Below are 18,722 nucleotides of genomic sequence, written 5' to 3' on the forward strand. Positions count from 1 at the left end.
CTCGAGGCCCTCTAACGCAGCACCTCCAGAATACCATTCAACGATTTTCTTGCCCAGAACACCAAATCAACGTTTTGCTTGCTCTCTCCACACGCAAGACTATCGTCTTTCGATGACATTTGCAGATTAACATGCAGATACCGGGCCATTTTTCTTTTTTTCTTTTCCTTTTCTCCTTTTTTCTTTTTTTCGCTTTCTCTTTCTTTCCCTCTCTGATTTAAGATTGTAAATCTGAGCCCAACAAACTGTACCCTCAATCCTGATGAAGGCCATACTCTAGGTCGAAACGTCGAAATAAACCACGTTGTGACCGCTCACGGAAGATATACTTGAATACTTGCAACGCTACGGCCACTCAACCACCGTGCTTGCATGGTGGTTGAGTGGCCGTATACATACATACATACATACATACATACATACATATATATATATATATATATATATATATATATATATATATATATATATATATATGTGTGTGTGTGTGTGTGTGTGTGTGTGTGTATATATAATCAGTAGAGAGAACTTCATCGATGCGCTCGCACTTTGAGGCGAATTTGCGTTCACAGAGGTGACACGACGCACACTCTATAGATACCACGAAGTTCAGTCCTTCTTTAACAGGCTGAGGAATGGTACTCTAAGCACAACTTCCGCGTCCGATATGCGATGCTCATTTCGTTATCATGCTTCTTTTTCTGGTTGTGCTTTGGCAGTTAACATTTAAATGAGCCACAATAGTTTCTTTATTAAATTTATCATGAATGTGAGTCGTCGGAATGGAGATGTACACATTGTAAACGAGGATATATCCACGTTGAACAGGGCTATAGGTTCTGAACACCAGAACTTACATTTGCCGAACCCTCCTTTATCAATGTACACTAAACATTTATCCCTGTAAATGCTCGTTTTACTTTCGTGTTATCTGCTGATTCCTCTCACGGAGGGGTCAGCCATATTTTTCCAACGAATAATTGCTCTTATATTTCTTTCATATAAGTATTACACTTTCTTGCATATATTCAGACATGTACATATTATAATATGCCCTATTTGCTAAATAATTGAACACCTTATCGGGAGCGTGCATAATATTGCTCTTGTTACAATACTGTTACTACCTTTTCGTCACCTTCGCAACAATTTTCTTTAAAAGAGTATATTTTGTGGTGTTGGGGATGTAATATATTGTTTACACTCATTTTATTTGCATAAAAATTTTTAACGGCCATCCAGGCACCTGTATTATAGATACGCCAATACAAACGGCGTAGGCACTTGTCTTCTTTGTAAGAATTATTTATGGGCAATTAAAACGGAAAAATATTCTTCGTTTATCCTTCCGAAATGTTCTTTAGCCGTATATGATTGGTGTAAGCAGTCTTGTTTATGCACGCAGCACTAGCTTGTTACGTGAGGCAACAAATGACGCAAAAGTGACTCATCGTGTAATGACCAGTTATGCATTACCTTGTGAAAAATGAAAAGACTTGACTATTTTCAATACGGCATATTTTGTGCCATTGAAAGTTGGGCATATAAAATTTTGTGTGTGCCACAAAATTACCTGCTTGTTACATGACGTCACGAAGCTCGAGAGCACCTTCTTCTAACTGTAATTGAAATTTAGCAGCGATTACATAAGCAGCGGCTATATATAGCAGCTAGCGAGATGGATTATGATTTTAAGGAAACATTTCTACTTGCAGCACAACGGTGTTCAGTAATTTGTGCGCGTATACACATCTCTGGGAGCTCATACTTGCTGAGACAAAGAGAAATAGAGAGAAATAAGCAGAGCTGCAGGTGTGTGTGCTTCTTCGCTGTCCGAGATGTATTACGAACTCTACAGGAAAATTCAAGTTGAATAAAAATATAACTAGCCTGACTCCTAACTAAGCCTCCATAGTGCCAAAAATCGCGGTATTTCACTTTATCCCTGATCTGGCAGCTCAAGTTGTGAGGCAAACTTAAAAGCTGTGCTTCCTACTGAGTTCAACTCGACTGCTTTATTCATGGCCACTTTGCAAGCTTCTATTATGGCTCCAAGTTACCATAAGCAAGGTTGATAATACTTGTCATAGACTAAAGCAGAAACAATTTACGGCATACTAGTTCGGAAAACCTAAACATTAAAAACAATTGGTCACGCACATCGGCTTGCAATAGCTTCGACGGAGCAGCGGTCATGATGTATTCTTTTCGAAGAAAATTATTTTCCCGAAGCAGCAAATGTTTTCACGTGTTCATAAAAACTTCACACGCTCCTATCCGTAACTGCATAAGCAAGTCACAGCAGAATAAAAGCATGAACAATTGATGTAATAATATAGGGCCCCCTTCAGCGCTTGCCTGCTCTGCAATACTACAGCACAAGACGTGAAGTAGTCGCAAAGGCGACCCGCACCGCAAAGAGGCTACAAGGAAAATCATCACAGCGGAATGGTTGGTGAAATTTCGCTATGTTGTAACACTGCCTCGTAACATCTCCATTCTCTCATAACAATATATTTGAATGATTACTGTTGTGACGGAAAACTTTGCATTCTTTGTTCGTTTCCCCAGAGTGCAGCCAAGAGTGGCCACTGTCGAAAGTAGGGGGGCTCAGCCTTCCCCAACATTTCTCAGTGGTGGGGAGGGGGGGTGCTCGCACTCCCTTGACCTCGCGGCTGATACGTTTATGCCGGCATCATAGTGAGCTTGGCTAGTCGGTAATAGATTGTTATGTTACCGCACGACAAAAATAATAAATGAAGAGTAACGTAGACACAGCTCTAACAACAAAATATTTTTATTAGAAAACGTGTTTTTGTGTAGCGAAGACCAACCTTCAGCACACAGTAACCGCTACATACCTGCACTCCCATCAGCTTAGGTCGCACACCCACAACCTTCGTTCAAGGGCGTCACTAGCAGGTAATTTCACTTTGTCCTTGCTGAAAAGTGTGTCGCGGCTCTTACTTCGGCCTTAAGGGTCAAAAATTGTAATACTTATGACGCGATTGCCTGCGCCCCAAATATGCCCACACATGTGGAGGTTATATCCGCCCTGATGTGCCGTGCAGGCGCTATGGTCAGCCCCTGGACTCCCCGATGGCCGTGGTTGTGCAGGCGATGGCGCCAGCAGAGGTGGCAGGCGTCCTCTTCACCTGTGACAGCCGAACGGGCGACTCCAGAAGCATCCTCATCACGGCCAACCATGGGCTCGGAGACGTAGGTGCCTCACCTTTATCTGCATGCGTCATTACTCCCCTGCTGCTTTGTACTTTCAAGTCGATTCACAACCCACATCACTTGAAAGCATTTCAAGAGCACTCTGGCCGATTGCTCCGTATAGCAGAAGAAGATCAATAACGAGTATATATATATATATATATATATATATATATATATATATATATATCGTGAGATGTGTTTATTTACTATCTTTTCAAGTAACTAAGATGGATAAAAAATTAAAATCTCAACCAGAAAGCTGTAACGTACGTTTAGACAGTCTCGATACTTGCATCTGGTAATTATTAGAGCTTTTTTGCTAACTGCATATGCCCGCGGAATACAAAAAATGCCACGAGACAAACCCACTGGCGCGCCTACGCACGCAGTGATTCCAGTGCTCTCTAACGTTCTGCGTACGAACGATGCGCTTCCCTCGCACCGGTTATTAACAGCGATAAGCAGTCACATAACTTATCGCGTTTGTGGCCGATAGCAAAAAGTGTTCATCGCAAAGACAACACCATCAGGTCGCAGGATTAAATCGCGACGGCGGCGGCTGCATTTACGATGGAGGCGGACATGCTGTAGGCCCGTGTGCTGAGATCTGGGTGCACGTTAAAGAACCCAAGGCGGTGGAAATTTCCGGAGCCCCCCACTACGGTGTCTCTCATATTCATATCGTGAATCTGGGACGTTGAACACCACATATCAATTATTCAAAACTGATTTGCCTGCATAATAATGAATTTCGTTTTCCACATACTTGTCCCAGTTCTCTTTCATTACCCATTTCATAACCGATTTAACAAGCTCGACGTTATAGGAAGAACGATTGTTTCTTAAGGTACGGTGGATGTTTCAACCGGACATCGTCTTTGCTTCCGTGCTGTGATATCATGCCAGGTAAATCATAACAATATATATACATAATCAAGCATAAGACGCACGGTCTACCTATTCCAAAACATGCTATGAAAAGATTTGTGAAGCACTTATTCAGCTCAAATAATATTTCATCGTACTATCCTGTTAAAAAAATCTGTTGCAGTAGAGGGCAGTCCCCGTATTTGAGATACACACCATTTCTATTTGCAAGTGACCAGTTGCAGATGCGCCGTAGAACGCTGTGCCTGACTCGTGCCTTTCTCTTACCTTTTACGCCACGCCATTTCTTATAGGTTAGTCTGCTTGAAATAAGCTTGCCTGTTTGGTGGTGAACGCCTGTCTGTTCACTGTAGTGCGGCCTGGCTGCCCACGTTTCCAAGGCATACTTCGAAACACGAGAAGCAACACAAAAGCCGCCCACATTTTCCCACATGAGGAGCTAGAGTAAATGCGTCACGGGGTGGTGAGGGTATCGGGTAACTGTTGCGTAGTTGAGTAAGGTTTGGAAATTCCTAATTGTTATTTCGCCTTTAATATTCTTATTTATTGAATGAAGCAGAAGCATTATCTTCACCGAGTGGTTGGACGCTGACGGGTATGTTGTACACCACTACTGATTGAAGGTACTGCTCCTTCCATCGCATCGCATCTACTCATGTCAAGAAACGGTGAAGTCAAGCGAAAGATATATATATATATATATATATATATATATATATATATATATATATATATATATATATATATATATATATATATATATAATATAGATGGCCTTTACTGAATTAGAAACGCGCGATTCAGTGCCTACATACACGGGTTGGCCGGTGAACAGCTGTGTAGCACGAGGAGTCAGTTTTACAACAGCAGACGATGCCTGCGGTGGCCTTCACATTATTACTCTCTCAACGACGTTATTTTGATATGCATGGTTCGAGAATGCTTGCGTGGGTGTCAGGCATGATTACGTCACGCGAGTCACTAGTGATCAGATCACTACGTGGCGTAACAACGTTCAAGTTATTACCCTAGTTATTACCCTCGCAAAGACATTTCGTTTTGATATGCATAAAGACAAGGTAGACATTGCGTGCTTCAGCGATATGCATGACGACGTCACCTGTGTCCCCAGTGATCACGTTACTAGGCCGGGTGACGGCGTTCAATTTACTATCCTCTCAACGACGTGTCGATTGATATGCATGAAGGCACGTTAGAAAGTGTTTGCGTGAGTGTTAGGCGTTGTGACGTCACGCGAGTCACAAGTGATCACGTCCATAGGCCGAGTGACAGCATTCAAGGTATTACTGTCTCAAAGGCGTTTCATTTGATATGTATGAAGACAGGCCTGTACTGCACGAGTGTGGCTCAAATGCGTGCGGACGTCACTTGAGTCACTAGTGATCACGTCACTAAGCCAAGTGGCAACGTTTAAATTATTACCCTCTAGAGACATTTCGTTTGATATGCATGAATGCAGGTTAGAGAATGCTTGCGTGGGAGTCAGACGTGATGACGTCACACGAGTCACTAGTGATCAGGTCACTAGGCCAAGTGACCGGGTTCAAGTTATTACTCTCTCAAAAACGTTTCATTTGATATGTACGAAGACAGGTTTGTACTGCTCGTGCGTGGTTCAATTGCGTGAGGACGTCACGTGAGTCAGTAGTGATCATGTCACTAAGCCGAGTGGCAACGTTTAATTTATTACCCTCTCGGAGACGTTTCATTTGATATGCATGAAGGCAGGTGAGAGAGTGCTTGTGTGGGCGTTAGGCGTGATGGCGTCACGCGACGAGCCGTTAGTGATCACATCACTAGGCCGACTTTCAGGGTTCAAGTGAGTACTCACTCAAAGACGTTTCATTTGATATGCATGACGAAAGCTTAAGACAGCACGTGCGTGGGCGATATGCGCAATCACGTCACCTGAGTCACACGTGATCAGATCATTCGCCTGGGCAACATGTATAAAGTTATTACTGCGTAAACAGCGTTTCCTTTGATATCTATGTCGAAGGTTTGATTAGTGCGTACGTGGGTGATTGACGTGATAAAGTCGCGCGAGTCACATTGTGTCACTAGTCACTCATTCATTGCTTATTCTACGCATCTTGATGATATATCCTCCATAATTGATTATGAAGCTATTCACTCCAAGCGTTCCTGAAAAGTCTGGGTCGCTTTGAAGTCACGATGTCATCAGGATCGAAATCGCTGGCGTCTGGATTAAATTGGCTGGTGGTTGGAATAATTTCACTGGCACTTTGATTAAAATGAATTGCACATGGACTAATTTGAGCGGCGGCAGGAGTAAATTGACTCGCACAAAGATTAATTTGGCAGGCGCTTGAATTAAATTGAGCCGCAAAACCTATAGATCGGTGATCTCGAGAAGTTATTCTCAGGCTTGACTTCCTTCAAGCGAACAAAACCATCATCGACCTTGACGCAGGGTCAGCATCGCAGCTGACAACGCTTTTAACAAAGATCCGAATGCTCTCATCTGCATCTCACTGGCAATCCTCGATGACCAGGTTACACTTCCACCGTTTTCAAGTGTTCTAGATCTTGTGGGCAACACCGATTCTACGACCTTTATGGCATGGTCGAGGCTCACCATGGCTTGCTGCTCAATCAAGATATTTCTGTGCAAGAGGTGTGACTCGCACATCCGGCGGGAAATGCAACGCCCTAATGACAAACTTCGGGCCCGAATACCGGCATCTCAATCAAGGCACCTTCGTAGCCACATTTTCAGACTGTTCCAGACATCGCAGATGTCATCACGCTGGAAGTGCAGAAATCTCGAACAGCAAATATGTGGTTCGATGTAAATCCTTGGCTACCCCAAGATAAATGTGAACGCCTTTGATCTCTGCTCATCACCTACCAAGATTATTTTCCTCGTCGTAAAAGGTGCGTCAAGCAGCACGTTCAAAACATCGCATCATTACTGACGAAACAGTACGACCCATACGGCAATCCCCATATCGTGTGTTCATGAAAGAGCGCGGCGCTAACAGCAGAGAGGCAAAAGAAATGCTCACGGATGACATCGTTGAGCCGTCTGAAAGTCCGTGGTCTTCTCGCGTCGTGCTAGTGCAGATAAAAATGGGAGCCTACAATTCTGCGTGGACCATTGCAACAAAATAACGGAGGGGACGTCTACCCTCTTCCGCGAATATACGACGCATTGGATCGGCTGTGCCATGCAAAGTACTTTTCATGTATGGATCTAAAGACTGGCTACTGTCAGATTGAGGTGGATGAAAAGGACCGAGAGAAGACTGCATTCTTCACGCTCGACGGCTCGTACCAATTCAAGGATACGACATTTGGCCTTTGCATTTGGCCTTTGACCCACCACACTCCAGCGTGTCATGGATACAGTGATAGCTGGGCTAAAGTGGTAAACTTGCTTGGTGTCGCTTCACGACGTTATAGTTTTTGCGCCTAACTTCGAGGAGCATCTTTAGTGACTCCCCTAGGGGCGTTTGCGTAAGCAGGCATTTGGTGTGTAGCGACACCACGGACCCGAGCTAACGGGGGAAGGGGGGGGGGGGGTCGACGTTTCTTTGCCGTGTCCGGAGAAAAGGGGACTCTGGGGGTTGAGCCGACGCCGGGTGATTGGACGTCAAGTACCTCCGGCCGAGGCAATACACCCTCTTGGCCCTGGCTTCACGCAGACGGCACCCCTAGGCTGACCCACCCAGAGGAAATCGGCAGTCGCCTTTTCCTATCCCCCTCTACGATCCTTTTTTTCTGTTCTTTTTATCATCTGTCCTGTCTCCTAATCCCTTCTGTTACTTCGCCATTTTCATAGGCGGCTTGGGTTAACTTTGCGCATCTAGTCAACATTGGCCTACGCGCATTAGGTTATCGTAGAGGTGCACGGCTGGCGTCTGCATGTTTCTCATTTCACGAGCCTTGCAGCGTCGTCTCGTTTAGCTCTATGGTGGGCGGCCGCCATCGTTACTGAATTATATTCCACTCTCATGCATAGAACTTTCCCACTCCGTAGTGATCATGCCGCTTCAAAGCACGTACGCACCGAAGAATTTTCCTTTTTCATCCGAACCAAGGAAGTATCCCCCGCTATCATGTCGTACTCAAAGAGAAGTCTAACAAAACAGCCAGAGCAGTATTCCCGTTTATAGTATTGTGGTCACTGCCAGCCACGTTAGGTGATAGCTATAAACCTACAAAAAATTGTCAGATTCCACGTACAGTGGGAAACGATGATATGCAAAGCATGAATGAGAAATGTTCATATATCACTTTAAATTCAAAACTACGTTACGAGGTGGAGGTAACTGATGTCGTACATGGCTTCCATCTCATGATTATCACACTTGGATGTGTCGTTTACCTTCGTCCTCTCTGCACGTCACGTGATACCAAATTTAGTATATGTGGAACTAGCAAAACGGGTGCCAGCACGCCTTCAGCGTGGTTGAGCGTGTCTTACATGACACGAGTGCAGCGTTATCACGTTTGCACCAGTCATATATTTTGTCATTCATTGACGTCACGTAACACCAAATTCGGTATATGTGGAGCTAGCAAGACGGCCTTCAGCACATCATGACGGGCCCAATCCACTCCAATGTAACGTTGACGCGCGCGGATGCTGGGCACAGCGACGCTACGATAGCAAAACGCGAGCACTCTGTAGTCTCATGCCAGGCGCGACCATCGTCCGTCGGCGCGGCCCGACGGCAACCGGCGGGGAATGCAACTTGTTGCATATCGTGCCGATGCCATAAAAAACACTATTGTATGCAGATGCGTTACCAGAAAACGCCGCGTCTCCATCTTTTCGTGATGGATGGACACGGGACGCGCTGAAAAGCGCATGCGTCAAAGCGACGCAGTGCTGCGTGCGCCTGCGAGTGCTTGGCAGGACCATAGCCTGGCGTGGCAACGCCGGCGTGACGCGACGAAATGAACGCCGGCGAGCACGCGCACCGCGTCATGTCGAAAAGTATTGGCGCCTTGACGGTGGCATGTAGTCGTGTTCTCACATGACATCATCATCATCATCATCATCAGCAGCAGCAGCAGCCTGACTACGTCCACTGCAGGACAAAAGCCTCTCCCATGTTCCGCCAGTTAACCCGGTCCTGTGCTTGCTGCAGCCAATTTATACCCGCAAACTTCTTAATCTCATCTGCCCACCTAACCTTCTGTCTCCCCCTAACCCGTTTCCGTTCTCTGGGACATCATCTCATCACATGACATCATCTCATTATAATTATGTTTTCACCAGTCACATACCATCGTCATTCATTGGCGTCACGTGAAGCTGGTGAAGCGGCCGCAAGCGCATCATGATTGTGGCATGTAGTCGTGTTGTTACATGACACGAATGTCGTGGTTGTCATGTTCGGATCTGTCATTGACCTTAGGCGTCTGATCGCGTCACGTAATACTGAGTTTCGTACATGTGAAGCTAGCGAAACGGCTGCGAGTGCATCATGTGCGTAGTATGTAGTTATGTTGTTACATGACACGCATCTCATGTTTATCATGTTTGCACCAGTGTTATACCTTCGTCATGCATTCACGTACCGTAATACCGAACTTTGTATATGTGACGCTAGCGGAAAGGCTTCGAGAGCCTCATTAGCGTAGTATGTAGTCATGTTGACACAAGACACGCATGTCATGATTTCCCTGTTAGGGTCTGTCGCTCGTGTTCACCATGCAATTATGTCGCACTATACCAGTTTTTCAACATTCTATATGAACGAAACTACCGCAAACACTTGGCACTGACCTTTGCCACCAGTGATCTACCACAAACAATCAAAACTGGCTAGACTAAGATACTGATAAGACGCCTCGCCGATGTTACCACTGTCAAAGGTTCGGCCATGGCTTGCAGAGCTGTCGTGGTTGACATGCTTGTACAAAATGTGCTGTCTTTGACAAAAGTAATGAAACCCCACGTTGTATAAACTGTGACGAAACACGCGGGATATTCATGTTATTGTCCACTGTAGAAAAAAAAGACATTGTTACACCAAAAATGCGCGAAAACATCTTCAAAGAAGCACGCCGATGGTGCTCGGCTTTTCATGGCGCAACGTTCGCTGAGGCGGCACGTCAAGGGGCAGCGTCGCATCAACCTCCGCCACTACCTAGGCCCATGCAAAGCGAGCCGTCGAGTGTGCCGGCCGCCTCCGTGGTGGAAGCAGCAAAGCCTGCTCCACCTAACAAGCCAGAGAATCAGGCGACTCCAGGGTCGTCGGGTCTAACAAATACGTCTCACCAGACGAGGTCCCAAATACGCAACAGCAGCTCGCGTACACGAGCATCTAGTGCCTTACATGAGGCAGTAGACAAAAACACGGTACTTCAGGTGCCGGAAGTGCAGCGTGGCTCGCTGTAGCACCCTAAGAAAACAAAAAAAACAATAACAGGGCCTGATGACGGTCCTGCTACTCAACATACAACTTTCCACCAGACGTAGAAGACGAGCCTCTGCTTTGCTGCTGTTACTGTTCGTCTGCGGTTTTTGTTCAAATTCTTGGTAGTGTCACCTCCATGGCGGGTGTGATGGCGCCAGCAAGGACGGACGCTCCACCCCCTCTTCCGCCAAGACTAGGATGTGACCTGCAAGCGTAAAATAGGACTGGTGCGCTTGATCATCTGAACATGGCGCTACCGAGGTCATCGAGCTGCTCTGATGGGTTGACACGGAATCTGACGGTGGATATGCTGAGGCCACGAACCGCCACTTGAAGTGGAAGCTTGGCGGGACTTCAAGCGTGAGTGCCCTCAATCATAATGTATCGTCGTCTCCGCAGACGTGCACGATTGCTTACGTCGCTATCACTGCTACAGGGAACCCGATTTCCCCGAATAGACAAGCTCTCACGGCGTGTCTTGGAACGATAGCTCCAGGACAAATAAAAGAGGTCCACATTACTCCCAAATGGAAAATACGAGCGAACCTCAATGCATTGAAGGCTGTGACTCAGATGGGCAATATACCTGTGTGCTCTTTTATTATAAATGGAGGCTGCACCGTTGCTAGTGTGAATTCTGATGTGGATAAGACGATCTTAGCAGTGATTTGTTAACGCTGATATCCTCGACCGTCTATATCCCAGACGTACACCGTTTTAGACAGTCGAAATGTGTGAAGATAGTTTTTGAGGAGGACAGATTGCCATCGCATGTGAAAATGGGCTATGTGAAGCATCCCGTCCACCAGTAAGTACCTAGGCCATTACAGCGCCGCAAATGTCAAAAACTTGGGCATGTTAGCGCTGTGTGCGTGAACAGGTTGACTTGTCCCCGAAGCAGCGGATATCATGAAGAGTCGACATGCGGGATATCTACCTTGAAGTGCTCTAACTGCAACGGCCCGCTTGACTCGAGGTCGAGAGATTGCCCAAAAATAAAGACTGAAATGACCGTGCTTAGGAAGATGGTACAAGACCATTCTACGCATTGAGAAGCGGCTTCTAAGGTGCACCATCGATAGAGGCGCCCTCGTAACCGCAGAAGGAGACCAGCATTGACAAGTGTACGAAAGTACGAAAACTTGTATTGCCTGATGAGTCAGCGAGATATCCTCTTATATCTGAAGCTCCCCGCCTTGGTGGTCAGTGGCTAAGGTATTCGGCTGCTGACCCACAGGTTGTGGGTTCGAATCCCGGCTGCGGAAACTGCATTTCCGATGGAGGCGGAAATGTTGTAGGCCCGTGTGCTCAGATTTGGGTACACGTTAAAGAACCCAAGGTGGTCGAAATTTACGGAGCCCTCCACTAGAGCGTCTCTCATAATCATATGGTGGTTTTCGGACGTTAAACTCCACATATCAATCCATAAACATATATCTGAAGCGGTATCTCAACTTCGAGTCACACCTTCTTTGAAGAACGTGACGAATAATACCTCACGACTTTTTCTGCCACCTCGGAGTGCTGAAGTGCAAGGACCAGAAAACCGGCATGAATATGAGTCTTCGTTATCGGATGTGCAAATCAAAGCAATGCTTACGCAGTTGATCCGTGCTTTGCGAATGCTGCTTTTTGGTGCCAAGACGTCCGTTGCCAAGGCTGCTGTGCAAATTCTAGACGGACAAGAACCGGTGCTTCGTGATGTCTAAAACCAACAAATATCATGGCGTCAGCAGCCTCATCGTCATCACTGAGTGAAAGAATTAGTCGTTGTGTTATATTTCAATGAAACGCTCGTGGGCTAAGTGGTCACCTTGGAGATTTTAAACAGAGACTGCTGAAATATCGATGCCCTGTTGCTATGTTATGCAAGCCGAATATGACTTTACCATTCAGATTGTCTGGATATGAACAATTCACTTCCCTGAGCAGTGGAAACCCTAGCAAAGTTATACTATTCGTGCTCTGTGACCTCACGTATTCCCATAACCAAATACCTATGCATATCAGCAATGAGTACGTTTCCATCATGTTGGATCTAAAAAGACGTACGGTATCGATCAGTGGTGGTTACATTTCACCAAGCGGGAGATTTGAAGCTGAAAACCCAAAACCTGTCATCGACTCGAGTCAAGGACTTCACGTCATCGTAGGAGACTTCAATGCACATCACTAATTTTGGGGCAGTAGCGTCATGAGTATTCGGGAAGACAACTCCTAGACTTCACAATCAGCAATGGTCTTCATATTCTAAACGACGGATCACCGTAATATCTCCGTGGCTCAACGTAAACAGCTGTCGGGACTTAGCTATCGCTTCTCGGTGCCTTTCAACATCCGCCGCCTGGTGCGCAGGCGTTGAAACATTGTAGTGAACACATTCTTACTTACATACAACTATACAACTACGCTGGCATACCAGCGTTGCAAGCATTCGAAGGCAATGCGCAGATTGGGAGGCTTTTTAAGAAGAGCTAGAAAAGTTTTCTAGCTCTACAGCTTCTCCGAGAGAAATTGAAGAAAGAATTGCCACAGCCATACAGACCATTACACGTGTTGTCGCAACATCTGATTCCAGGAAGCCGGTTGATATGAAATACAAACAACTGGGGACAGTTCGTCGCCGAGCTGAACGCAAATACCGGCGAAGAAAATTGATCACAGACCTGAGGACCTCTCGTAACGTGCAAAAATGAGAGGTACTTAGAAAAACTTGGTCGCCAAAACTAGAGTCATTTTGCACCGCCTTAGACCCGCGAAAACCACTGTCTAAGATATGGCACGTCGTACGAGTTCTACCATCTTCCCCTCAGCAACGGCGTCCTTTCCGTGCATTGGACATCATAAGAGCATGCAGCAAGGAACAGATCTCAGAAGAACTTTGCATGCACCTCTCCGGCTCTGCAACAATGAATGTCTCACTGCTTGGGTGCGCACCCCCTACGGCAGACGTTCGTCTCGATCATCCTTTCACGCTACAAGAGCTCCGTGCGGATATGTCCACTTTCCAACGTTCTAGTGCACCCGTGCCTGATGGAATCAACTCTGCTACCCTGCGCTACATTGGTCCTCAGTTAACCGAAGAACGGTTGTTTTTGTACAACCTTTCTTGGGCACCTGGAACTGTACCGGCACACTGGAAAACTAGCGAGATTGTGGCATTGCTGAAACCTGGCATGTCTCCCCGTGATATGCTATCCTACAGACCTGTGGCGCTAGCACGTTCTGTAGGAAAACTCGTAGATTGAATGGTTCTGATGCGCTTAAAGTGGTTCCTAGAGAAGCAAAGAGTATATCTAGACACCATGACTGGCTTTTGGAAGAGAATGACATCAATTGAAAGCTTGATTGATCTGGTAACAACCGTTGAAAATCAGAAACGGCGCCGCCGATTAACGGCTGCACTATTTCTTGATATCAAAAGTGCATTCGACAATGTTCTGCATGACGTCATTCTAAATGCTCTTGAAGACTATGGCATTGGTGGCCGCATGCATCAATAGATAGCCAGCTATCTTCAAGAACAAACTATATTCATGTCTACTGCTGACGGTGACACAAATAAGCATCCCGTCTACCATGGCGTGCCTCAAGGAGAAGTCCTGAGCCAAACATTATTTAATATCGCAGTCTTTGGCCTCGTTGAAAAGCTCGTTAAACTAAGAGGCAAAATCTTGGTGTCTGTTTACGTAGATGACATTTGCATTTAGACCACAAGTCTAACACGTTTGCAAGTACAAAAGTAACTAGAACCTGCCTTCGCTACAGTGCTGCTGTTCTCTCCCGTGCTCGCACATCCACTGTACGTACACTTGAGGGACCTCAGGCACGTGCCCTAAGAATTAGCCTAGGAGTACCTCGATGCACTTCTACATGGGACACTACTGCAGAAGCACGCGCTTGTCCAGTTCGTGTTTATTTTCAACACGAACCATTACGAGTACATCTAAGGCAAGTGACAAAGCATCGAGACCATCCACTGCCAGACACATTTAACACACGACCTAATGATGCATACACAGAAGCTGTTATATCGCACCGAGATCTGCTGCCTTCAAATTATGCACCACATGTGATCTCCGACATACCACTCTGGATGATGTCTTTGCTTATCGTGCGACTTTCGATCCGAGCGTTAACAAAGAAGTAAAAAATACCAACTCGTGGACTTAAGCATTTCGCTTTGTCGTATATTGCCTATATGCACGGATATACAGTGCACATTCTTGTAGATGGCTCTTTCACGCAGACATTCTCAGCAGTAGCTTTCACAGTGCCTCAAATGGGAATCACTCAACGTTTCAAAATAACACACCGGATATCACCTACTGCCACCGAGCTGACCGGCATCCGACAAGCTGTGTGCTACATTTTACAGCAGAGTCCAGCGGAGTGGACGTCACTTTGCAACTCCAATCCGGCATTTCAGCTCATTAAAAACTACATGAAAAAAGACTTTGCATACAGTTATTTGGTGTGTGATATAATTATTATGTTGATGAGGCGTTTAAATCTGGACCTACCGTTTAATTGCAACGGATTCCTAGTTATTGTGGCATAGCTTGGAATAAACAAGCTGATGCAGAAGCGAAAATGGCACACACTAATGGCGAAGTTATGTTAATTAACTTTTCCCGATATGACATCAACGCCTTGCTGTCTAAAGGTATGAAGGCATCTATGCAAGGACTATGAATTGATTTGGGTAATTGCCACAAGCGCATTTACAGGCTAGATTCTTGTCGTGTTTTTCGCCTCCCGTTCCGACTAAGGAGAGGCCAAGAGACGCTACTACATAGACTGCTGCTGGGTGTTGCATACATGCGACGATAGTTACGCATGATTGGACAACAGCAAAATCCTAACTTCAACTTGTGTAACACGCCAAAAACTATGTGTGTGCCCTTTATACGCAGTTGAAAAACAATCTCTTAAGTATCTCACAGATGGACTAGACTGCCAACCCTTTTCAGAAGTGAAACTTTTGGGTGCTTGGAAACGTGTGGATTACGCCCAACACAGTTTAAAGGGCCTGCTCGCATTTCTAAGCAAGACAGGTTTATATTGCGGTCTATAGAGAATCTGCTAATGTAGACACTTTTGTGTTTGTACTACACCGAACAAGACATTGTGTGCAGTGACAGATTGTGCTATACCACAATCACCCCTCATCATACCCTCCTCTTTCTTTCTCATTAACCCTTACTCCCGGGAGGAGTAGCAGGCCAGAAACCCTCTTTGTTTGTATGTTTGTTTGTATCCTCTAATCCATGGCTCGTACCCACTCTGGGGGATTGGCCAAGAGAACATATAGTCTCTTACGGACGATAACTGCATTATTGCTTACAACGAAAAAAAAGGGGGGGGGGGCGGGAGTTGTATAGAGAATTGTTAAAAAAAAGAAACCAAAGATTTAGATTGTGAGAAAAAAGAATCAACAACAAAGTAGGCACTAACAGCTACAACTTGATTTTTGGAGCCGACCAGACAACTGGTTTTGCCAAACACGATTAATTTGGTATGTCACGAATTTATCCAGAATTGAAAATTACTTTTCCACCCATTTTTTGAGTATCTGGTAACGTGGGCTTTATGTTGAAAACCGTTTAGAGTCTTGAATAAAATTACACACCGCATCGAATGCATCTCTGTGGCAATTTCCCAAAAGAGAGGCACCAAAACTTAGAACATTTTCTGTGGTTACATTTAATCCTAGCTTCACAAATTGAATATCTAAAAGTCGTTTCCTAATTATTGCATAGTTATGACATGAGCCAAAATAATGTTCAATAGTTTCTGATTTTTCGCAGAACGGACAAAGGGGGGAAAGTGTCAGACCAGCTCTGTGTAAATAAAAATTTAATGGGGGGACGCGGCACCGGACTCTGGAGATTATAATTTTAAGTTTTTTTGGCGGACTCCAGAAACCCTCTTTCAAAGCCGACTTCTTCTTCTTCTTTTTCTTCTTGTTGTTGTTTGTTTATTTGTAGCCTAGAATCCGTGGCTCATACCCACACTGGGGGATTGACTAAGAGAACATATAGTCTCATATGAACGATAACTGCATTATTGCTTAAAACGAAAAAAAGGGGGGAGTTGTATAGTGAAGACAGTATGTTAAAACAAAAGAAAGAAACCAAAGATTTAGATAGAGAGAAAAAAGAATCAACAAGAAAGTAGACACTAATAAATATAACTTGATCTTGGGAGCCGACCAACCAGCTGGTTTTGCCAAACCCGATTAATTTGGTATGTCACAGATTTATCCAGATTTAAAAATTAATTTTCGACCCGGTTTTTTTTCGAGTACATTTTAACGTGGGCTTTATGTTGAAAAGCGTTTAGAGTCTTGAATAAAATTACACACCGCATTGAGGGCATCTCTGTGGCGATTTCCCAAAACAGAGGCACTAAAATATTGAACAATTTCTGTGGTTAAATTTAAACCTAGCTTCAAAAATGGAATATCTAAAAGTCGCTTCCTAATTAATGCATAGTTACGACATGAGCCAAAATAATGTTCAATATTTTCTGATTTTTGCAAAACGGACAAAAGGGGTAAAGTATCAAACCAGCTCTGTGTAAATAAAAATTTAATGGGGGGACACGGCACCGGAATCTGGAGATTATAATTTCAAGTTTTTTTGACAAACTCCACTGGGCTTTCCATGGAAATTTGAGGTGCTGATAATCTGTCGATTGTGTTATATTTTCTAAACTATCTGTAAAAATAGCAACTTTTCTATATCTAACCCCTGATAAGTATTGTAACTCGGGAAGTACTGAAATTACTCGTCCATCGAGTGATGCTCGTGCCAAAGCATCTGCCAATTCATTTAATTGTAATCCGCAGTGACCTGGGACCCACACTAATTTGAGGAGTTTTAAATGCGGCGGTGCTAATGTGTGGAACGCTGCTAGGGCACGAGATTGTTCGGAGGTTGTCAGAGCTGCACGCACCGAAAGTGAGTCTGTTTGGACGATTGCTTCTTCTTCTTCTTCTTCTTCTTCTTCTTCTTCTTCTTCTTCTTCTTCTTCTTCTTCTTCTTCTTCTTCTTCTTCTTCTTCTTCTTCTTCTTCTTCTTCTTCTTCTTCTTCTTCTTCTTCTTCTTTTTCTTCTTCTTCTTCTTCTTCTTCCACCTGAATAGCTACCTCATTTTCGTACACACAACCCTATACTTTCCATCCAATATGAAAACACGGATTATACAATGGAAAGTCAGAGGTATCTTACAAACCTCGACGGTGTCCAAGAACTTCTACACAAACACCCACCAAAAGTACTCTGGGTACAGGAAACACACTTCAAATCTAAACACATGAAATTCCTACGCAGGTACTATATTTTCCAAAAGAACCGCCGTGATGCCGTGGCATCGTCTGGAGGTGTAGCTGCTATAGTTAAGCAAGAAATAGCATGTAAACACTTGGAATTCCAAACGTCTCTTGAGGCAGTGGCTGTTCGAGTGGTGCTTCTATGAAAACTCGTCACTATTTGATCTATATACATACCTCAACATCATCATCTGCACAAACATGAATTCCAGTCTTTGATAGATAAACTTCTCGAACCCTATCTTGTTCTAGGCGACTTAAGTGCACATAGTAGTCTACGGGGTGACTCTCGTTGTGACGCGGGAGTTCGCCTAATTGAGCAGTTCCTTTTCTCTTTTGGCGCTTGTCTTCTGAATCGGAAAGAGCCTACATATTACAACCTCGCGAACAATACTTTTTCGTCTATAGCCCCGCCGCGGTGGTGTAGTGGCTAAGGTACTCGGCTGCTGACCCGTAGGTTGCGGGATCGAATCCCGGCTGCGGTGGCTGCATTTTCGATGGAAGCGGAAATGTTGTAGGCCCGTGTGCTCAGATTAGGGTGCACGTTGAAGAACTTCAGTTGGTCAAAATTTCCGGAACCCTCCACTACGGCATCTCTCATAATTTTATGGTGGTTTTGGGACGTTGAACCCCACATATCAATCAGTCAATACCTACTCCTCCATAGACATATGCATTAAATCTCCATTGCCCCTACCTTTATTCACATGAAAAATGTAAAATAATCCCTACGGAAGTGACTATTTCCCAGTTAACTTGAGTACACTAATATTATATGAATTTCCTTCACAGAATCCTCAATGGCTCACCGAAAAAGCCGATTGGGAACAGTTTCGAAAAGATACCGCCTTAACCTGCAAT

The 18,722-nt window shown here is 44.8% G+C and overlaps 1 protein-coding gene across 3 annotated transcripts in view; it reads left to right on the forward strand.

Moving 5' to 3' along the window:
- The window catches only part of LOC119161150 (rifampicin phosphotransferase), a 586,004-nt gene that overhangs the window by 245,577 nt on the left and 321,705 nt on the right, over positions 1–18,722 (forward strand). For all 3 annotated transcript variants that reach the window (XM_075890885.1, XM_037413539.2, XM_075890884.1), the window contains exon 18: positions 3,072–3,219. In XM_075890885.1, coding sequence (XP_075747000.1) covers positions 3,072–3,219 — 148 coding nt within the window. The remainder of the gene's footprint in view (positions 1–3,071; positions 3,220–18,722) is intronic.

Source organism: Rhipicephalus microplus, chromosome 3 (genome assembly GCF_043290135.1).
Source record: "Rhipicephalus microplus isolate Deutch F79 chromosome 3, USDA_Rmic, whole genome shotgun sequence".
NCBI classification, from domain to species: domain Eukaryota; kingdom Metazoa; phylum Arthropoda; class Arachnida; order Ixodida; family Ixodidae; genus Rhipicephalus; species Rhipicephalus microplus.